This window comes from Calidris pugnax, unplaced genomic scaffold (genome assembly GCF_001431845.1).
Source record: "Calidris pugnax isolate Ruff unplaced genomic scaffold, ASM143184v1 scaffold69, whole genome shotgun sequence".
Taxonomy (NCBI): Eukaryota; Metazoa; Chordata; class Aves; order Charadriiformes; family Scolopacidae; genus Calidris; species Calidris pugnax.
In genome coordinates this window covers 9,199,184-9,223,315 of record NW_015090859.1, presented here as the reverse complement: position 1 = coordinate 9,223,315, position 24,132 = coordinate 9,199,184, and the positions used below count along the sequence as shown (strand labels likewise).

The 24,132-nt window shown below is 34.4% G+C and overlaps 1 protein-coding gene across 8 annotated transcripts in view; it reads right to left on the bottom strand.

The window, feature by feature from the left end:
* Positions 1 to 24,132, bottom strand: part of DOCK9 (dedicator of cytokinesis 9) — a 112,375-nt gene that overhangs the window by 29,085 nt on the left and 59,158 nt on the right. For 5 of the 8 annotated variants that reach the window (XM_014944145.1, XM_014944140.1, XM_014944141.1 and 2 more), the window contains exons 28-38: positions 18,461 to 18,607; positions 17,689 to 17,772; positions 16,944 to 17,055; positions 15,275 to 15,453; positions 14,374 to 14,490; positions 12,601 to 12,721; positions 11,591 to 11,724; positions 6,288 to 6,402; positions 5,112 to 5,178; positions 2,244 to 2,291; positions 269 to 405 (exon numbers count right to left, since the gene is read on the bottom strand). In XM_014944145.1, the coding sequence (XP_014799631.1) occupies positions 269 to 405; positions 2,244 to 2,291; positions 5,112 to 5,178; positions 6,288 to 6,402; positions 11,591 to 11,724; positions 12,601 to 12,721; positions 14,374 to 14,490; positions 15,275 to 15,453; positions 16,944 to 17,055; positions 17,689 to 17,772; positions 18,461 to 18,607 (1,261 nt within the window). The remainder of the gene's footprint in view (positions 1 to 268; positions 406 to 2,243; positions 2,292 to 5,111; positions 5,179 to 6,287; positions 6,403 to 11,590; positions 11,725 to 12,600; positions 12,722 to 14,373; positions 14,491 to 15,274; positions 15,454 to 16,943; positions 17,056 to 17,688; positions 17,773 to 18,460; positions 18,608 to 24,132) is intronic. The other 3 variants (XM_014944143.1, XM_014944146.1, XM_014944144.1) reach the window with 2 other exon arrangements.

The following is a 24,132-nucleotide window of genomic DNA, read 5'->3' as shown; positions in this document are numbered from 1 at the left end:
TGCAGCACAAAACTGAAGTGCATCTAATTTTCATAAATTAAAACAGAGTTTTAAAATATGCTGTAGTTAACCATGCTCCATGTTATGGCATCAGCCAGCATTGATTGTTCTATCATAAAGCAGGGAACAGACCATCGACTGATTCCAGCTATTCCTTTGACCTAGAACAATAAAAGTCATTGAAATGCACTGGTGTGGCTCTGGGTCCTGTCTCTGGTGTTGTGGTACTGGTTGAGGATGATGAATGTTATCATGTCATGAGACTTACTGTGGTTAAAAGTGAGAGAGTTATCCAGGCTGCTCAGCTGCTGCAATCTGGCATGCATCATTCCTGTTCTGTTACGGGAAACAGGCAATGTCTGAGATTTTCGATCATGAACTATGGATCCCAACCCCTCCTGGTTCCTGCAAGATGGGTGAAATGGGATAGAAGCAAAAGTTAGACATGTCAAACTGCAGCAAGACAGGAAGTGTTAGTTAAGCACAAGAAGTTTTATAGAAAGAATCACAATGCAACCTATTTACTGTTTTATTTAAAAAACAAAAATAGGTAGCTTAAAAAAAAAAAGCATCACAGCAAACTCTTTCTTAAAACCTCAAAGCATGAAAGCAAAAGCACAGAAGCAGTTGCTCTTGAAGTGCCAAATTTACTTCAGAGCTTTTGAAAACACAAATATTTGAGGACATAAATATTCTGAAAATATTCAGAACCCAAACCAAATTCTCTATTTTGATTGTAAAAATTTTAGAAAAAAGTTAGAAAGACACACAGTGGTAAAATGAGAAAGCATACATGCAACAGGACAGCAGAAATTAACTGAGTTATTATTAAGAATATCTTACCCAAGCAGGAAGGGAGAAGAGCCATATACTTTGTTAAACTTGCAGCAATCAAGTCAAGAAAACAGAAAAGTGATCTGTGTTAGCAATCAGTACAGGCTAACTTCCTATTGTGTACCACCACCAGAGCTGATGAAAAATGAAAACCAGTGCTTGAATTACAGAATTCCCTGTTTCCTTTCGTTCTGTCATTTGTGTCTTTTAAGAGTACGTGCATTGATTGTGATATACTTCAGAGTAATGACAATGTGAAAGACTAGAAAGCTACATTTACTGGGAAAATTCAGTATCTCTGCAGAACACCAGATGATTTCCGTAGCTTAAGATTTTAAGCGTTAACATGCAGTACACAGACTAGGTGATCAGTAAACAAAAAGGAAGTGTAGTAGTCTTCTTGACAAACTAGTCAAACAAATTAGTTTGAAGAATTTTTACAAAAAGCCTGAAAATTAGAATCCTGTAAATCCAGAGTTTGAAGTACATTTACACGGAAAGTTTACAATCAAAACCTTAAGAAAGACAGATTTATTTTGGCCTTTAATTTTTTTTTTTTAGGGTATGTGAACAGAGATAAGATTTTTTTCTGAAAATTCTCCAAAGAGATAGTCAAATTTGCTGTTTGTAGAAAACGATTCACATACCATTAAATCTAAATTAAAACCTTAAAAGCTAACATTTTAGTTAGAATGCTTTACCACCCAAAGTCAGCAACAACTTTCTCCCTGAGTTCAAGAGGGCCAGTATTTCAACACCACAAGTTTAATTGTATCACTATTACTACGTCAACCACAGTGCAAGGCCTAAACAAGTTGCTATATTTTACTCTATTAAAAACCTACTTTGCATTAAAACGCACGTTAATGCAAAGGTATTCAAACAATTTAGTACATTTTTCTGACTCCCACAGGTTTTTTTCCTAAACAGCCTCCAATGGGAACGTACAGGGATCTGACAGTACTTCAGACTTCAAATCAAAAAACAGCAGCGTTGGAATGTTCACTACTCACCTTTCAGTAAGAACACTACATATAAAATTTCTAAAACATTTCAACAAACATGGTTCTATGGCCAAGTGAATAAACAAAACAAATAATTGAATTTCTACCCCACAGACATCATTTCCAGGAAAATAAATGCTGTAAAAGATAGCATTTAAGGGGTAGATTTTAAAGTAATTGATAATAAACACAAGACACACACATCATTGTTAAACAGATACCAGACTTTCAGACAGGATACAGATTCATTAATGTAGTAACCAGGTACTTACTTCAAACTGTTAGGCATAATTTCTCAATAACTCTTACACTCATGCAATTTATTTGTAATAGAGGTTGAAGGCATATTGTACACACTATTATTCTTAGTGAATAAGACACCAAAATTTAAATTCCACACAGTACCTGGCAATGTATCGTTTTCCCATGTACTGGAACTGATGTAAGCACACTCTGCAGAGAACACATAAGTCAGAGAAGCAACACTTAAAACAATCTCTTCTAGATTTTTTTACATTGAAATTATTCAACTACTATTTTGTTTAACTCTAAACTCTTACGTCATAAAACTTCTTTATTTCTTGTACCCTTAAAATTCCCTTCCAGTTCCTAAGCCAAGAAAAGGCAAACATGGCTCTTCTGAAATCAGTCACAGGTGGTTGTTGTTTTGGGCAAATTGGGATAATAGCAAAAGGCAGGTAAGGCTGCCTCCAGAGCACACCTACCTCAACACTCTGAATCAAAACACCTAGCGTGGGTCTAACAGCAACAAGGTAGAAAGGCCAAATAAATGGTCAAAAAAACCACCCCACCTTAAAAAACTGTAAACTCTGAGTTCAAGTGCTTCATCTTGCATATATTTTTAATATTTATAGAGGAGAAATGTTTAGCCTCAACTATCAGACAAAATTTCATTATATGAAATGAGGCCCACGGTTACAGTTATTTACAAATGAACAGCAATCCAGGACAAGTAACATGAAGATAATCAGACATGACATACATACACATAGTTTGCAAAATGTGTATAGGGGTTCAAAGTAAAGGCAATACAATTTTTCCCCTTGGCCTCAACTCTCTTGGTTACAGGTTGGGTCTTGTTGGCTTTGGGTTTTTTTTGGTTGATTTTTTGGGTTTGGTTTTGTTTTGGGTGGGCTGGTTTTCCCCTTGGCCTCAACTCTCTTGGTTACATGTTGGGTCTTGTTGGCTTTGGGGTTTTTTTGGTTGATTTTTTAGGTTTGGTTTTGTTTTGGGTGGGCTGGCTTTTAAATTTTTTTTTAAGGTCTCCAGATTCTAGGATAATAACCACAGGGTTTCTGAAGAACTATTTTCTAAAGGGAAACTGCTTTTATAATAAGATTATAAAGGCAAATCCCCCAAAATATTTTTCATTTAAAAAAAAAAAATTCTACACTTTATCGAACTATTTTCTAAAGGGAAACTGCTTTTATTATAAGATTATAAAGGCAAATCTGCCAAAACATTTTTCATTAAAAAAAAAATTAAATCTACACTTTAATATGATGCTATATTTTAAAGAATCATAACACTACCGGTTCAGATGCAGCAAGAAAGTTGAAAGTATAACCTAATTTGCCAGGTGCCTCTCCTTGCCTTCACAACTGGTAAGTACACAACCCCAATGACTATTAAACTAGTAGTCACACTTTCAAATCAAGAAAAATGGTGTGAATGGAGGCTGTAATAATGACTTCATTTTACTCTTTTCCCACTGTAAGTAATTATCCTAATAATTCACAACACATAATACATCTTCCCTTGTCCCTTGAGTAAGAATATCCTAAAAGTTCTTCTTTAAAGTGTAAATCCAAACTGAAAGGCAGTTTTCAGGCTTTCTTTTCCATGTGCCAGCTGTGAATGAGGGAAAAGACAGGCAAGCAGCCTCTTCAACCCAGACCCATTGTGTACTCAGACCTTAAGCAGATTAGCTGTCTCCAGACTGTGGAGTCAGAGTGATGTTTGCCTCCCCCAAACTTGTCACTCTATTTGCAAATGAACCTCAATTCCCCATTCTGATATCTTCCCATCTTCTTTAGATTCTAAGTTTTTCAGAAAAAAGTTCTATTCATGGTGAGTACCTACCTAACAGAAACACTGTCTTGCTGAGAAACTACTGTAATGACATGCATTAATAAAAATCATCATCAAACCAAATATTCTTTTAATTGGCAAAATACTCCTAGAATTAGAAGAGGTAGACTTCTGTGAGCCTTGTTCCTGCTCTAGTTTAAGGAACTGTGATATCATCCACTGCGCTAATGAGATGGAAATTTTAGTCTGTATTCCATATACTGCTATTGTGGTGGAAATCTTTGATAACTGATAATTTGAGAATACTGATTTGATCACAAACCAATCCTACCCAGCCCTCAAATAAGAAGTATCTAATGGCAAAATACCATTCAACACTGATTCTGTGCAGTTTACACCTCACGTTTCAGAGAGTCGACTAAGTAGGGTCATTTACTTGTTCAGTTCTGTCTCTGGTACAATCAATATCATGCCAGATGTACTCAAATGATGAGTTAAAGGACTGTCTACAATATATTCCTAAAACAGACCTCGAGTGGCACACTCAATAACACAATTAACAACTGATATCACAGTGACTGAGACTCTACTGCAGCAACAAAGGAAAACAGTCCAGTGAAACATGCAGAGAGAGCACAATGGCTTCTGTGATGCGCCACTTCCAACAAACACCGTCTTCCTCACTTTTTATTAACATATCAGTCAATTTTCATGAGCAAACACACCAAGCGTGCATAGGAATGGAGTGTAGTGATTGATAACAAATACTGGATTCATTTTATATTTTTTCCCTTACAGAATGACAGAAGACATGAGAGGAATGCTAGGAGGAATGCTATCCCTTTGTTTCTGAAGTTATGCAATTCAATCAATTTTGATATGCACCCGTATAATTTCAGCAGTTCCAGTTACAAGACGCGTTTTAATGCAGACAGGTAACAAGACAGTTGGCTCCTTTGCCACAACCACAGCAATATTCTGAGCATCACTTGATGTCTAGGAACTTCCTGAGATCACTTCTGTATAGCCTAATTCCAGAAACTATCATGGAATTGGACAGACATGCAACTGTGGACATCAAGTTAAGGACTTCTAAACAGATCAAGATGGGATTATTTTTTCAAACAAATAAATACAAACATATACACTCTTATATCCACTTCTGTTTTTGACAGGATAGTGGAACATATGATTCCATAATAAGCTCAACAAAAATCTTACTCTGTAATTGTGAAGAAGTCCATGAGTTCAGATTTTGTAGCTTTGTTCCAGTATGTAAACAACGCGTCTAGGAAATGAAAAAGTATTAAAAACAAGGTAAAAGATAGCAAATACAAACATTAAGTAGAAGAGTTAACATTAGTTCTTAGTTTTCAGATAATGAGGATTCAGAGAATCTAAAAATGATTTGTGGGGTACAGAAAACTATTAATATTCAAAGTTTTCCTTGAAGCTGATTATACAAACACACATATCAATTCTCCAAATGAGTTTATACAATAAATTTAATTAATCCATAATATTCCCATACAATTTCATATTTTAAATAGTAATCATTATGTAGTCAGTAGTGAATACACTGTTCTAAAAATATATGACCAGAATACTTTGGATTGTTAGTCCTATAATCTGCTTCTTTATAGATTGGAATCTACATTTTTAAAATTCATATTTATGATTTCTTCATAATTTAATTTGTTAATTTACAATGCTTTACTATGGATATGTTTTTCAGCAGAGGATTCAGATTTTCTTTATTTGGACAGATTTCAAAAATGGCTATATATATTTTACAAATCTTGTAGTTACATAGCCAAGACCTGATCTTTTTTGCCAAAAATGTTCAAAATTAGCAACCAAATTCAAAATTAGTACAAAGATGTGTTTATTTGACACTTGTTCTTTTCCAGAATTGAGATCAGAAAATCCTCACTGTGCTTATGTAAATTTTAACTTGAATTTTCTAGAAAGTCTAACTAAATTTTACCTATTTCAAAGTTAAAATAATGAAAAATGTACTTCTGAGTTTTATTATTCTTTGTAACTAAAATACTTGAAATAGTATCAATGTAATTAGATGAAATGGTGTAACTGGATATTGAATACTCATTAACCTTTCAATTCTCATTCTTAAGTGGCATAACAAATTACAGTTTAAGTACTACATAAATTTGATTTTTAGAAAGTAACATCAAAATAGGCACAGAAAAGAAATTAACTACTTTTGATATGTTTAGCACAAACTGAAAAATTCAATGTTTTTATCAAAGGTTTCAGTCAGAGTTTGATTTGATCAGTCACACATATTTGTAAAACACATCACAACATGGGACCTACACCCAAAACATTCTCCTGATTTTGATTTCAAATTTATGAAAAATAGTTGGAATTACCTACCTTCTGACATACTTCTTAAAATATGAAGGAAACACATGAGCAGACTTTTGATCTCTGCTTGGTCAAGTTTGTCATAACGAACTACAGAGCTTCCTAAAGTGCTGCTCTGTTGGTTCTGAAAAGAAAACGGACATATTTTGGCTGAAGGCTGATTTAAACTGATAATAAACTAAAATGTTTTAAATTGCCTTATTAATTCCTGCAACAGAAAAAGGATCTCAGAACAGAGACAAAAATATTTCATGTAGAGACAGGTCACTAAAACACACATTACACACATAAAGTATACCAAATTAAGCCTCTTTACCTTTGTTTATGTCCTTTGTATGATTTTTCTCCCCAAAGGGAGGACTTAGAGGAAAAGTTACCTCACAGTGATTATTAATCAAGTTAATTATACATCAATAATTGCAGAAATCATCTATGCACGTTGTAGAAATCAGGAATGCCCCTTCAGCTGAGATGAAATACTTTAAAAATAAATGTTACTGTTAGGTGATATATGTATATATATGTTCCTTTGCTTTTTAAGAGACTTTACGGTGAACTGCAGACAGACCTGCCTCTACAAAATTCTTTCAATTTAAAGATGCAAGAACCTCAAGGAAAACATACATGAATGGCAAGAATATGCATTCTGGAAGATTAACTACTCATAAGTAATTTGCCCTTGCCTAATTTAAAATAAAATTTAAAAAAAAAAAAGTCTCTCCCTGCTTTATTTCTTTATACAGAATTCCTACACTTGTGGGAAGTTAATCGGCAATGCTCAATACTAAAGTCTGTCCAAAAAGAAAAAAAACCCATAGCTGATCTTTCAAAATGTGTACCACAAAAAAACCCAGCACAAACCCCATGAGAATATACAAATTGAACCTTAGGCAAATGTTTATCTGTAAAAGAATAATTTCCACACAATCGAGTGTTATAAAATCCTCAGTTTGAGGATTCAAATGTTTGTTTAAAGAATAAATTATGGTCTTTTTAGTGCCTGATTCTCACTTCCAATATGAGGTCCCTTATGCAAATGGAAAACAAACCAGACATTTATTAAGTTTGCTGTAAAGTCTGGTAAAACCGATCTGTGCAGCTCTGGTTTCTACAAGGAAGTGGATCATCTTGGCTCCATCACATTTTAAGGACACGTACCAGTGTTGAAAGAAATCCTTCATATCAAAATTTGGGGCGGGGGGGGGAATAAAAACAAAAAACCCCATAAACTCAAGGGGGAAAAGCAGTTGGTTTCACAAAGTGAGAAGTACCGATACCTCAAGGGTAGCACAACCCCTTCAGGAAATGTTCAGGGAACATTTCACAGCACACACATCAATTCACTGCCGAGCCCTTTAGCATAGTCCGTGTAAAAAGGAAAGAAATACTGTCCTAAAATAATCTCTGTAAATCTGTCACATACTAGCCATTGAATGGATGTGCAGTGAAACAGAATGTGAAACTATGACAAATACTAGCCAGAAGTCACTGTAATTTAGGAAGAAATGGACACTTGTATAAGCTTGATAATTGCAGGTTCTTAAGACCTCACAAACTGTTTGTCTTGGAACTATCTCTGGTGAACAACAAGGTGCTACTACACAGCTTTATGGATAACAAAATAGAGCAGGCAACTAATGGGTGGCAGAGCAGAAACAGAATTTGAGTTTCCTAGACTTTTTGATACTATCCAGAGCACTAGGTAATATTCCCTCTAAAATAGCTGAACGTATACACAGATAAAACTAGGACTGCAGCTACTTGCAAGCTTAATTTAAAATCATGTCAATAACCTAATAAAGTATGCACATATTAAAATAGAAACTGATATACTTCCAGCCAATTCTGATTCCCCAAGTATAGTTATACAGGTTATTCTGAAAGAAAATTAGAACAAAAACATGGCTCTTCAGTAATGATATCAAGCAATGAGCAAAAACTCGAAGATAACGTGCAAGGAACAACTGATCTACTAGAAAGAAAGTTTGGAAAGCAATAAACAAGAAGCCAGGATTAAGTATTATTCAGGGAAAATATTAAGAAGCATGCAAAACATAAATCCTGTATTACCTAAATTGGCAGACCAGAGTAGAATTTTCAAAGGCTGTTGACTCCTTTGAAAACCCTTTTACTTGGTAAAAACACTAAACATGAGTAATTAACAACATGACAACTAAGTAATAGATGACAGCATTGCCATTTAGCAACAGTGTATGCACAAGATATCTCTTTATTTACTTGGTCAATGTCAAAGAAGCTTTTTTAGTTCTATTTATATTAAAGACCCTAAGACTCAAATTCTGCTGATATTTAAGCTGATTGGATTTTCAGGCTTAAATCAAATCATGTCCATGAACTAGTCAAGTTTTGGCATTTGATGGCATTTTGTACATATTTGCCTTGAGATGCAACTGTTGCAAAGAAGCGGCAAAACTACTGATCACACACTTCACTCGGAAGCTGAACTATACCAAGCACAAAAACCAAATACTTCTTGTAACTGAAGAGAGAAAGCAGCATGCAAAATTTTCTCTGGCAAAGCTGGAACTGTCAGAAGTGAAAAATCCATAGTAACACGGTTTTTCTTTGCAGGGTGAGAAATTTCTTCTTCTTCTCCGTTAGGGCGCATAGCATGAGCAGAGTGCCTTCTGAGAAGCTTCTCTCTCTGCCACACGAAGGCATGTCAGAGTCAAGGGGAAAAAGTTAACATGTTGTGACTCGCACAACAAGAGCTAAGAAAATGAAACGTGATCAGTATCAACACAAGCTCTACAAAGACATGACTGAATACCTCATAGCTACCGCAGCCAGAGCTCCTAATTTGTAACAGCTTTAAAGTGAAATGATTTAGAAAAGTCAAACTAATATGAAAGATATCACCTAGAGAAAGCAGAGCAACTGGTTTTTTAACATATATTGTGTATAGAACAGGATGAAGTGAAGGTCTCCACAACATCAAAGAAGCTGTCCTAGCTATAATTCAGTTCTCAAATGAAATTCAATACACTTCATCTAGTGCCTTTCTCTAGCAAAGGAAGCAACAACTGCTTATTTATGTCCCTACGTTGAAAATCTTTTTCTATTCTCTGCAAAACAGCTTAATAAATGCAATGCAAAAAGAGTTCATATGATAATTATCTTGCAAAAGAAAAAACTTCTGTAAAATTCTGTTCTACAGTTATTCTAGAAAGCCCATTTCCAATGGAGATTACAGAAGTTAACTCTTACGAGAATTAAGACGAAATTTTAGGAATATACTTTGCACTCTCCATTTTGGTTTAGTTTTTTTTTACCTTGTCAAGGGAATTGCTCTTGTCACTTTGTCTTTCTGGAAGACTGTTTCCTGAGTCTGTACTTATAAGAGAGCCTCTTGAGTCAGCATTCCTCACGCTATTAATATTTGGAGTTGATGTAGTGTATGGGGAAGCTGAAAAAAACCCAAAAGCAATATAAAAATCAAAACCAATACATACACTGAAAAAAGTCACTCCATAGTTTAGTCAGACTTAAAAACCCACCATATATGTATATGTTTTTTAAGAAGGCAAATAGTGAATTCCATTTAGTTACATTTAATGAAGATAAAGTTATTCTAGAGTTTCAGGAAAGTATATATGTATGTATATACACACGGAATTATGTAAAATTACATATACACATGTGTAAAAACATCTCTAGCAATACACACACGCTTATATGAAGAAGAATGTATATTTTAAAAAAAAACCCTTCCCCATTTTTCATCTGGTTTTGGTTTGTTGTTTTTTTTTTAAATTGACTAGTAAGTGACACAACTAATTACAGCAGACAACAAAAAGAAAAATATATTAAGACGACAGACCAGAGGATGCTCACAGGTGTGTGGAAGCAGCACTCTGCTTAGAGGTGGTCCCTAACATCATGCACAAAATCATGGATTATGGCAGCCTTGCCATAAGTGACTAAGGCTGGTCTTGTCTCCTATTTCTCTGCAGCAAGACAAGATCACCTTTGATTGCGGTGGGGGGAAGGGTGGGGAAAGCAGCTTTCTCCAGGAAACAGCTTTAGTTTCAAATAGAAAAGCAAAACCAAAAAAATCTCAAAAGAAAGATTTCATACAGAGACACTGAATTCTGGCCCATGCTGAACAGCTATTTGCATTAGGGCTCTGTTAATTAACATAGCAATAGCATTCAAGTATACATGCAGAGAGCAACTGAAGTTCAATATGGAACAATTACTTCTGGTAACAAACAAAAAAGGAAAATGGTTCTTTTTATAATTATTTTATTTTACTTTATTTTTTAAGTGCTTACCAATGCCAGAGATAACACCAAACAGATCTTTAGGAAGATTGTTATCCAATGTGTTTCCTGACTTTTGTGGTGTTACCAGCTGACTTGCGGTTGGCAAACTAAGTGCATCATCCTTTGCACTCTGTTCAGAAAGAGAGGAAAATGAGATTATTGTTTTCCAACATTATGGATTTAGTGAATATGACATACTTAATGTTTCAGAGTAGTATTTGTTATATATTTGTTTCTTAAATTTTAATTGCATGCAAAATTTTCTCTGGCAAAGCTGGAACTGTCAGAAGTGAAAAATCCATAGTAACACGGTTTTTCTTTGCAGGGTGAGAAATTTCTTCTTCTTCTCCGTTAGGGCGCATAGCATGAGCAGAGTGCCTTCTGAGAAGCTTCTCTCTCTGCCACACGAAGGCATGTCAGAGTCAAGGGGAAAAAGTTAACATGTTGTGACTCGCACAACAAGAGCTAAGAAAATGAAACGTGATCAGTATCAACACAAGCTCTACAAAGACATGACTGAATACCTCATAGCTACCGCAGCCAGAGCTCCTAATTTGTAACAGCTTTAAAGTGAAATGATTTAGAAAAGTCAAACTAATATGAAAGATATCACCTAGAGAAAGCAGAGCAACTGGTTTTTTAACATATATTGTGTATAGAACAGGATGAAGTGAAGGTCTCCACAACATCAAAGAAGCTGTCCTAGCTATAATTCAGTTCTCAAACGAAATTCAATACACTTCATCTAGTGCCTTTCTCTAGCAAAGGAAGCAACAACTGCTTATTTATGTCCCTACGTTGAAAATCTTTTTCTATTCTCTGCAAAACAGCTTAATAAATGCAATGCAAAAAGAGTTCATATGATAATTATCTTGCAAAAGAAAAAACTTCTGTAAAATTCTGCTCTACAGTTATTCCAGAAAGCCCATTTCCAATGGAGATTACAGAAGTTAACTCTTACGAGAATTAAGACGAAATTTTAGGAATATACTTTGCACTCTCCATTTTGGTTTAGTTTTTTTTTACCTTGTCAAGGGAATTGCTCTTGTCACTTTGTCTTTCTGGAAGACTGTTTCCTGAGTCTGTACTTATAAGAGAGCCTCTTGAGTCAGCATTCCTCACGCTATTAATATTTGGAGTTGATGTAGTGTATGGGGAAGCTGAAAAAAACCCAAAAGCAATATAAAAATCAAAACCAATACATACACTGAAAAAAGTCACTCCATAGTTTAGTCAGACTTAAAAACCCACCATATATGTATATGTTTTTTAAGAAGGCAAATAGTGAATTCCATTTAGTTACATTTAATGAAGATAAAGTTATTCTAGAGTTTCAGGAAAGTATATATGTATGTATATACACACGGAATTATGTAAAATTACATATACACATGTGTAAAAACATCTCTAGCAATACACACACGCTTATATGAAGAAGAATGTATATTTTAAAAAAAAAACCCTTCCCCATTTTTCATCTGGTTTTGGTTTGTTGTTTTTTTTTTTAAATTGACTAGTAAGTGACACAACTAATTACAGCAGACAACAAAAAGAAAAATATATTAAGACGACAGACCAGAGGATGCTCACAGGTGTGTGGAAGCAGCACTCTGCTTAGAGGTGGTCCCTAACATCATGCACAAAATCATGGATTATGGCAGCCTTGCCATAAGTGACTAAGGCTGGTCTTGTCTCCTATTTCTCTGCAGCAAGACAAGATCACCTTTGATTGCGGTGGGGGGAAGGGTGGGGAAAGCAGCTTTCTCCAGGAAACAGCTTTAGTTTCAGATAGAAAAGCAAAACCAAAAAAAATCTCAAAAGAAAGATTTCATACAGAGACACTGAATTCTGGCCCATGCTGAACAGCTATTTGCATTAGGGCTCTGTTAATTAACATAGCAATAGCATTCAAGTATACATGCCGAGAGCAATTGAAGTTCAATAAACAACAATTACTTCTGGCAACAAACGGAAAAGGAAAACGGTTCTTTTTATAATTATTTTATTTTATTTTACTTTATTTTTTAAGTGCTTACCAATGCCAGAGATAACACCAAACAGATCTTTAGGAAGATTGTTATCCAATGTGTTTCCTGACTTTTGTGGTGTTACCAGCTGACTTGCGGTTGGCAAACTAAGTGCATCATCCTTTGCACTCTGTTCAGAAAGAGAGGAAAATGAGATTATTGTTTTCCAACATTATGGATTTAGTGAATATGACATACTTAATGTTTCAGAGTAGTATTTGTTATATATTTGTTTCTTAAATTTTAATTCCTATTAAATATGCACAAAAGGATGGAGTGAGAAGTTCAGGTATTTGCACAAACTTAAGATACCTCAGGAAACATTGAAGAAATTAATATTCCATTGAATTTTAAACAGTGTAAAACAGATATTGCCAGAAGACCCAAATTGCTTTTATTTCAAACACCCAAATATTTCTCTTGTTGGAAGGGTATAGTGAATTTTTTTCTTAATACCAAGTGGAATACAGCAAGATATGGACAAAAATGCCAGAAGACCCAAATTGCTTTTATTTCAAACACCCAAATATTTCTCTTGTTGGAAGGGTATAGTGAATTTTTTTCTTAATACCAAATAGAACACAGCAAGATATGGACAAAAACAAAATACATTAATAATAAAATCAGATTCAGTAATAGTATGCAACTAAGATATAACAATGTGCATCATCACAAATTCCATTTGAATTTATCTCCTGTAGCCTCTTACAATACAGCTGTTCCAAAAACACACTCCTTTAAGGTTAAAAATTATTCTCTAATTTCTAGAAAATTAACCATTTTTGTGGTCCATTTCTTTCAGTGTTGGACTGAACTGGAAAAGAAGATTTTAAAAAAAGATGTACCACCAATATGCATTTTTTTCTGCTGAACAGCAACAGCAACTACTGGATCTGTTGGGATTTTAGCAAACATAACTAATTCTCTGTGTGTTAGAAATTGGGAGTGTATCCTCTTGCATAAAAATGAAGCATGTGCAAGTGCCTTCAATGCCAGAATCTATAATACAAGCAAACTATTTATACAAACTAGCAGGCAGACTAAAGAGAAGTCTTAATTTTTGGGTAAAAAACAGACACAATTTAACGAAATCTCTTCTCACAGAAACTGTATCAAAACTGGTTAACAGACACAAAAGGAAGGCCATTAAATTGTAGAAACAACTGATATTTTTTACTTCAAATACACTGCTTCAGCTTGTTTGTCTGCTCTTTTTAGAACACTCAAAAAGATGCAGCAGGTGCAATCCTGTGTGGTCTATAGTTTGTACTGAAACATAGGCACGTGCACCAGAGATATAGAAAAAGTGAGATGTTACATGGCAGTATAATCACATGGCATTAGAATGATGCTATGGCAATCTCTGTGGTCTAGTAGTCTCCAAAAACCTTCAGAGGTTCAAGTGAAGATCAATAAAGGTACTGTAACCTGTATGCAGGACAAACTAGCCAATTATCATGTTAGGCATAACTTGACCAGAGAAACTGTAGCCAAAATCACAAGTGATAACTAAGCTTTTAATCTTACAATTTTCCACTAGACTTTGAGCAACCTGGTCCAGTGGGAGGTGTCCCTGCCCGTGGCATGGGCGATGGAACTAGATGATCTTTAAGGTCCCTTCCTACTGTAACTATTGTATGATTCTATCAAAAGCAAGGAGAACAAACGTGCAGAATTCTGAAGATTATGAAACTCTGTTTGCCAGAAGTACGGCATTCCATATACATGTTACCAATAAATTATGACAAAAATAATTCAGAAGATCAAGAAATGGTCACTCACATTGCTGGAAGGGTTAACAGGAAACGGAGACACATCTTTAACATTGATTCGCTGAACATTTTCTATGAGCAGTCCAAAAAGTGGCAAATACATAGTGGCTATTCTTGCTTGATGGCTCTAAATAGAGTTTAACAGTTCATTAACAAATTACAAATTTAATTTTTAATAACCAATTTATTTTTTTTAACCTACTCCCAAGTCACAAAAAAGGAGCATTTAATACGTATTTGCTAAGCCAGGTCCACATTCCTACGTTCATAAATAGCAAAACGAGTGATCATCACTGTATTTAATTCTAATTAACAGAAGGTCAGTAAATTTATTTACTATTTCAATATAATGCAGAAAAAAACCCCTAAATTAATGTAATTTTAGCTAAGATGAACCAAGTAAATTAATATTATGTTAGCTTGATAAATTAATGATATCTTCCATTAAAATTTTATGGCTCCTCCACAGCATAGCTGACATTAAAAAAACTCAGAAAAATTAAAAATCACTCAAAATTTACTACCATGATGTGTAGCTTTCTTATACGCATTTCACAAATAATACATGATTGAAGGACAGCTGCCAAATATTAATAGCTAATGTTTAATGAAAATAAGAGCTTAAAAATGTTTAAAAATCTGATTACTTTAAGAAGAACAGTTAGATTACACGGCACTAAAATACAATAAACACATGTAATGATGTTAGAAGGCACTTTGTGCTTTCATTTGGTAAATATATGGGATTTGCAGATTGATTTTGATAAAATTTTCATACGTATTTTCATCACAGTCTGAACAGAGATAGCATTGCTGCAAATTAACAAGTCTGTTGTGAAAGAAAAAAATTTCTACGTGTCTGGAAGCTTAATTTTTATTATTTTGTACTACTAGAATAGCAATACACTTACCCTGGAAGCGTATCTATCATCAAAAGAATGCTTTATCATCAAATTCTTGAGCACGCTAATAGCAATCTGCCGCACATCCCTGAACTCTTGTAATGCATTGCCCACCTCCCTTAGGAGCAGTCCCACTAGGAAGTGATTTTTACAGAACTCATCAGTTAATGAGTAGTCCAGGTGAAGGTCTGGAAGTAAAGTACAAGTTCTATGTAAGGAAGGGTATTATTTAAATCAATTTATCAATTAACTTATAGCTGAACTAAAATGTTTCCAACATCATTGAAAAATTCATATAGAATCATACATATATAATATTTATCCACAGTTATTAATATACTTGTAGCCCAATTCACTTCATAGTGATGCATCTATTAAACAGACAAGGATGATGTATATTAAATCAAGAGAACATGGATAAATCTAAATACATTATTTAAGTGTATATATAATTTTAAATACTGCCCCATATTCAAAAGTGTTCCTATTAAATTTAAGTGGACAACCATCTCACAACTCCAAACTCAAATTTTAAGTCTGTATTCAGGCACTGAAAACATGTATAGTGCACAAAGGTTGTATGCTAATTCTATCTTTTAGGAATTTATTTGTACAGTAGAAGTAGAATTTAATTTTTGGTGTATGGTTCAATCCTAGGTTAGTAAATTTGAAGGAAACCAGCCACAAGAGGAGTTTCCCAGGGTCTATCCTACATAATGCTACTTCAACAATGACCTGAAAGAGGAGAACGGAGTGCATCCTCATTGTTTGGATGGGGTACAGTCCATATGCAGTCCCTCAAGGGCAGGGCTGCATTTGAGAAGAATCTAGATTCTACACAAATGGGTCAATAGAAACACCAATTAAATTCAATGAGGACAAATGCAAAACTCTGCACCTGGGATGGATGAACTTCCTGCAATGGTACCAGCTGTGGAATGACTAGCTTAGGAGTCCAGGTGGACAGGAGCTTCAACAGGAGTTTGCATGGCATCCTGGCAACAACGAAGGCTAGCAGAATACTAGGCTGTATCAACAGGATCATAGCTACTTTATCAAGGGAAGTGTTTATTCCCCTTTACTTGGCATGTGTTAAACATATCTGTAGTACTGTGTGTAGTGTTTGGGCCTTCTAGTACAAGAAAGATCTTAACTTCACTGAATTCAGCGAAGGACCACGAAGGTCCACCATATGCCCTACCAGGAGAAATTTAGGGAACCAAGCTTGTTCCATCTGGAGAAGGGAAGGCTTGAGGTGACCTTAGCAGGAGACTGGACTACAGTCCTTTTTAACTCGAATGGGTATATGAAAAAAAGTAAATAGTACACAAAACCTCACACTGCACACCTACCTACAGGAGTGTTGCAGACTTCCGCAGCTAGTGAATTAAAAGGTAATTCATGAAAAAAATGCAAACTTAATCATCATAGCAGGAAAGGGAGGCAGAGTCAAGGACGTAGCTTACTATATTTTCAATGACTAGATACTTTGGGTAAATTACTCTGCTGCTTAAACTATTCATTTGCAGCTAAATGAAAGGATTACAACTCTATACTTCCATTTCACAATTTCAAGGTTTCAAACATCTCATAGACCTAAAGTTACACAGTCTACACATCTAATAACGAAAAGGTGATATCTAACAAATATACCATACGCTTCCTTGGAAGAACTTACCTTGGTATCTCTGAACTCTGCCTTTTCCAAATGGCATTGGTAGATTCAAAGGTATGTAGTGCTCGTGATTACAGACTACACGGAGAAATTCAAATTTGAATTCGAAGAGAGTCTGCAAAAATAATTTTAAAGTATAAATTAAGCAACTGATGCAGCGATTTGAATAACATTAAAAACAGCTTTCTAACACAAAAGGGTGATTTCTCTCTGTCTTGCAGTAGGACTGATACAGACTTGTCAAAGTTGCATCTGTCAGTGTAAAATAATTCCAGCATAATTCACATTGATAACTATATATAGTCCTATTTACTGTTCCCATTGTCCAAAGTTATTTAAGTTTACTAGCATATTATGTATTGATGTAAGAAAAGTTCGGTCCCACAGAAGAAATTCTTTGGACATCTGGTACATGCTTTCAACACTCCAGTAAATGTATAAAAACTTATCAGATATCAGCTCTTCCAAATTTAGCCTTTCTCACATTCAGGCTTAAAAGTTCTGCTTAGTGTTGCACCCCCAAACACCACCACTTTTGCAATACACATGCTCTAGGGTGATAAAGTTGCACTTGAATGTGGTAATGAAAATATGGAAGAGTGATTCGATGGAAAAAAAATGCTATAGACACAGCACAGGGACTTCTAACGTAACTAGAAAGAAGTCCAAAGAATTAATGGAGGACTCTATCCAGGTGTATCAACAAGAAGCAGCTCATAGAAGTAGTTTGTTTAGAAACACTGAGTACCTTCGGATCTCCTGGAGCAAAGCAGCTGATGTAGTTATTGATTTGCTTGAAAACAAAGCCTCTATCCATAAAAGTAAAACACCTCTGGGGAAAACAAGCAAAACCAAAATAGTAATGATTTAGTACTGTCTCAGTGCTCAGTAATTATATTTCTGTATTTAACAAGTTTATTTTCCAAACATATTATTGATATTTCAGTTTGAATATAAAAAGCAATAAAACAATCAAACTAAATATATGTATACACATATGAATATCAATTTTCCCTTAGAGTACAAAATGTAAACAAATTGCAAATCAAAAACTGTTTGAAGAACTATATCTTCACAGAAATGAAAATGACATGCCACCAGCAGCTTTATCTACCATTTTATTTCCCATCGTTTTTTCCTCCCTACTGGATCTTATTGGCTGAAAAAGGAAAGCCACTGAAAGTCTGTCTACATAAAACGAATGCAAATAAACCACTACTTAATGTATGAAGCTGTTGTAGGATTAGAAGGTAACCTAGATAATATTTTCAAAGGAAAAAATAATTAAAATACATTTTGGATAAAATATAAATTCATTAAAAAAATAATCAAACTTTCCAACAGATGTTGTCCTGATTATAGAAGGCGCAAATTATATTTCAATGCATTTTAACTTGGATATAGAATTACAATTTAAAAGCATTATGCATATTCAATTTTATATGAGTTGGCTTTAACATTCTTTGAAATCCATGAAGCAGTATTATTGGTAAAGTAGCCAGAGAGCCCAAGTCACCTACTTTTATAAAGGCAGCAAGACTGTGATTTGCATTTTTTGAAGCCTCTGGATTGTCTCTGTACTTCTGAGTGATGTGTGGCATTAGCATATTAACAACTGTTTCAACTGCATGATGAAAGGAAGCGGAAAATCTCTGGTTTCTCAACAGCTAGAAAAAAAAATCAGATAAAATATTTAATATAGTTTATAACACCAAAATGTATCAGAAAACTTACTTTAGATTAGATATAGATAACCTGTCAGGGAGAGGGGAGACAAAGAAAGTTTTCAAATTTTCTCATTTGTCATTTAAAGTAACATATTCTTTAAATTCAAGATTTTCATGAAGTTTCCAGACTGAGGGGGAAAAAAGAGCATTTGGTTAAAAGAAAATATTACAACAGGCACATCTGTTATTAAAATTCAAGCAAAGCAGTCTTTGATGACAAAAATACATGTATAGAACTCTGTAAGTGTAATGCATGAACATCTTTCTATACTACAATACACTTGATGACAGAAGCCAAGAATAAAAAGGAATCTTTTCATTTTATCCGTCTTCCTTTCCAAAGCAGACACTGTCTGGTTCACATACAATAACTGTATCATCAGACTTTTTTCCATCTCGAAAAAACCACCCAGTTTTTGCTGTTCTGCAACTACCTTTTTAGTAACTACTTCACTTTTTTCCGCTGTGGAAATTCTCATCCATGCTTCTTTCTTTCTCTTGCTCATCAGCGGCTTCAAATCTCAGCTCTGCCAGGCTTCAGAATCTTAACTCTCCATGGTTTTAAGTTTCCAGAGTCATGACTGTTCTCCCTTGCTTTTAGGTAGTTTGCCAGTCAGCTTAAAAGATTTCTTCTACATCCATAATTTCTTCCTTTCCACTCACCATCTATACTATCTCCACCAATGATTTTGAACATTCTGACCAGTACTGATCAGTAAGTTCTCTTCAGCTTTTTGGCACTGCAAAGCCTCTTTTATTACTCTACATCTTACAATCTTTAATAAAGATTCTGTCTTTTGTCTGATGGGACTTAATGACAGGTGGTGTGAAGCTGAAGAAGCTGACGTTGACAAAAACTATTTCAACTGTACAGTCATTATGTCTTTCCTTTCTGAAAACTGAAATCAAAACATCCAAGTATTCTGAATACTTTGTTATTTAAATGAGTGTCTTGAACTATATTAAATAAAACATTCCTAGGCAGAACAAGTCATTGTCAAGGGTCCTGCATAAATTGATGATTGCGCAATTGGATCCCTTTATGTTTGAACTGTGCTCCAAAGTCTCTAGTTCTATTAACAAAAAAAAAGGTTGAAAAACATCCTCATATAAATATCAACAGTATTCATAATTGAAATAACAGTTACAAAATAAAAATTCTGTTGGTGGGTATGCCAGTCAGTGTCCTACAATGTCCTTGCAACTCAAACTTTGTTGGACAGCAATTTAGTATCTTTAGAAATACTACAAAATTCTTGCTATAGAAATAATTCTGCTGCATCCAGAAATGCATCTTTTTATCAGATCTCATAAGCAGGAAATATCTCAATGCATATTCCATTTACTACTTTACCCAGTAAGAAAAAAAAAAAAGCTAGCAAAATAATTTATTTCATATCTAAGGGGCTTGTAAATCAAGGAGCGATGTTCAGGAATGAGGATACATGTTAACAAGTGGTGAGTTCTGCTCATTCTTCTTTCGTGTCACAGGGAAGATGACAACGAGGTTACTTCTAAAAGTGTAAATGTCTTTTTTAACATGAAATGTGGAGACAACAACAAAAATCTGTCATAAAAAGTCACTCTAGTTTATAAGCTATGAACCTCACTTCATGTTGTTGCAGGGGAAGAATGAGAAAGAACAGCAGTTCAAGGTGATACACAGGAAAGTACTAGAATCTAAAGGGGTGGGTAAAAGAATTTCTTTCCTTTGTACAATTGAACGGTTCATATTTGGGGGTTGCTTTTGAAGATACTATTAAAAACAAATAAAATATTAACCTGAAATGAATGAGGTACCTATACAACTAGTATACGTAGCATGTAGAACACTTTATTGAGCAGGACATATTCAGAAAGAGAAATCAGACATATTTTTCAGTACCAAGCTTAGGGGCTTAGGTGTGGGGTTTTTTAGGTTTTGGGTTAGTTTGGGTTGTTCTTTTTTTCCTCTTTAGGAAGAATTACTCCATGCTTCTGTATCTGTAAGTCCTAACAAAAACCATGGCAACATTTTGGTAGTTTTAATGCTACCTAAGAAAATCCTTGCATGAACTGCCAGCATCTTAGAAAGCTTTATGGCCACAGAACCTACTAAGTTTATAAAAAACCACCTCACTATGCATCCTTATTTTCTGAAATAAAATGGGGTCTCCTATAGAGTTAAAAGTGCCATCAGTATTTAGATCACTTTTTTTGTGGTTTATCTACTTCTTTCTGACAACTTGGAATCAGAAATAAAATGCAACTAGAAATTAGTATGGTCTTTGAAGAGAATCATGCTCTTTCCATGCTTGGTATTTTCTCAGCCCACCTTCTACAAAATCATGCTGTTAAGAGGCAGAGTAAATATTCTTTAAAATGAAATTGTGTAGGGCATAAAAACTACTTAAAAATGGACAAGAATTTTTCATAATTTATATGATCATACAAACCCATGTAATAGATAAAATTTCATGCAACAAGTTGATGTAAAATATCACTTGAAGAAAGTTCATAATTCCTACACCGATCTTCAGAAATATAAATATACATTGAATTGTCTCCTGCCTACAAGTTTTGGTGCATGTTAATGAAAATCCTAAGCTTACTTATAACAGCCCTTAGAAATCGATCTCAGAAGACCACAGTTTGTACAGCATGTAATCTACAGCATATAGTAAATCACAAAATGAATTGCTCAGTCTTTCAAGTACAGCAAATCTGAGGCCATTAGGTCCCAGCCACTTGTTGTTACTACTGAAAAATGACAATGATTAGTGTCTTCTCTTTGACACTAGGACACTGTGACATCAAAGAGATAGAGGTCTTTCTGAGTAATAGGTATGCCTACCCCAATTCAAACCATATTTCCAGAACCCCAGGTAATCAAATCAGTCTCAGGCATCTATAACTGACACACTGTTCCTTTGTCTTCCCTAAAATGAAAGTCTTGTTAAACTGAATTTGTTCCTCAGGTGTATATGCTAGTGCTCTCCAAATAGAATTTATTATTAGGATTACAGACACATTAGGCTTTGAAGAAATGAGTCATCATAGCACTAGGAAATAAATAACTATAAAAATTTAAAAAATAAATAAATCAAGAACTAGTAGTAATGGGAAGAGATGCAGATGACACGGTAAAGGATACTAAAAACATGGACACTGGCTGAGTCATTCTGAAAAGTAAATTGCATTCATTTTTTGTTTGTTTACAGAAATTCCTGCTTTAAAAAAAGCTGACATTCTACTGTACTTACTTTATCTACCATCTGATATCAATTTAAAAATGTAATTCCTATTGTAAGGAAGGTATAATTAAATTAAGGAAACGGGTTTGCCTGACAGCAAGTTAGTGGTTTCTTTGACGTTTTTTTTTAAACTAATATGCTGACTCCGAACTTGTGAGGATTTTTGTAAGTTTGTTAAAATCAGGAAAAACTAAATAAACTTTGTTAAGCCCAGCAAAAAGAGCATGCTGTTGTTTTTCAGAACATCACCTACCAAATCCAATAGAAAACATCCTCAAGCTATACAGGTTTCACAGAAACCATGTTTTGAATATCTTGCCCAGATGCACCACATTCTGTAATTCTAGAAAACCTGTATCTTCTCACAGAGCTGAATACTGTAAAATAAAAAGTACTGCCAGTTCTGCCAGGTAAGTACTGAAACCAACAAAAATTCTTTCCATTTTTTAAAATATAACTTTTAAATTATAAAATTCTAATTCAATTTCAGAAGTCTTTAGAAAATTTCAGCTTCAAATAAGAATCGGTGTTTTCTGCTTTATAATATTATACTTTCATTTCAGTTGAATTGATTAATTAAATTAGTACGATTAATTAAATTAGTACAATTAATTAAACTCGTTATCATTTGTTCAAAATAGTGGGGTAAAATAAATACTCCATTCACAGAGTGAAGAGTCAGTAACTCCTTCAAGGAACATCAAATCAATAATGGAAATACAAGTTTACAGATCCCAAATTATTTTAACAGATACTATGAAACAGAAAAAAAACAAGTGAAGAACAGAAAAGAGCCCATCCAAATCTTTTTCTTACTTGGGCTTGCATTAAACAGTATTTCTATTGATTAGTGGTAGAAAAAGTTGCAAGTCTTTTCTTTATGCTAGAAATTATGAGGAATTCCCAAACAGTTGATCCGTTAACATGAGCAAGAGGTTCGACATCTTAAATGTGAAAGGATGGACTGCACTACATCCACAGCAAACCCTTTGTGTGTATATTTGCATTCTAACATCTCCTAAACAAATGGCAGCTGTCACAGTTCCCTAGCCAGTTTAAGAAGTGATAAACACTTGCCCTCTTTCACACTTCAAAAGATACTTAAATCCGCAATACTTTTACCATATAAATAGTCAACTACCCCACCCTCTCAAACTAAAGACCTATTTCTAGATTAAATAGAATACAAGTACCAAGTTAAAGTTTATGACTCTCTATTAGAATGTATCAGGTTCTTTTTGCACAAAACATGTATTTCCTGACAATTGTCTGTTTCTAAAAAAATCTCCCAATAAAGATTCCAGAATTTCCAGTACCACTGCTCCAATTAAAAGCTGAGATTTTATTTAAAAAACAAAAATTATTTCATCCTCTCTTTTTAGTATGAGAAAGGGGATCATTCTCTGCTTCAAACTTCTACCTCTACAAAGGGTGCAGGTCTGAAACCTGGTATCTTTACTGTGTGATGTATTTCAGTAGAATGCATGGTTCAACTTGAATCCACAAATCATGCTCTTCCTCTCTATTATTATGATATTTGGCAAATTATGTATCAGTAATTAGTGCTGAAATGAGTCCAGTTGAATACTGTATTAAGGCAGATGATGCCTTATTCGTCTGGTGATAACGATTTAATTCTTCTAACTAAACGTAAACCAGTAACATGAACAGGAAAACATTTTTATTGATTTGGACATCAAACGTGTTGCTTTAAGAGAGTATCTAATGATGAAAAATTCATTTGACCAATTATCACATGGAGTTCACAAGCTTCTTAAATGGAAAACAAATCAATAACCTCTTTAAAGATGAAATCTAGTGAAATAGAAAAGTCCAGACATGTAAAGTAAGTGGAACTGGGACTGAAACTCTACTGATCATACCAGAGCAAGACAGTATTAAGTGTAGCACTCTGAAGCTTTTTTCCTGATCGTTGTCCAAACAACTATTTCCCTGCCCAATAATGTATTTCAGACTTCCAGTTATGCTCTAAACACACAGTGAAAATACTGATAAAGATTTCAGATCAGCCTGCTTTGTTACTCAGCTGGGACTATTTTGTATACTTGAAACTGTACCTTCAAGACTTGTTTTAATAGAGAAGTAAGTAAACTAGAAAGCTGTTAGTAATGTAAGAAAAATACTGCTTATAAGGCAAGCTGGTAGAAAAATGCGTGTTTCTAAAATTTCAGCATCATCCTTCCAGCATAGGAAATAATAGAGAATTAAATA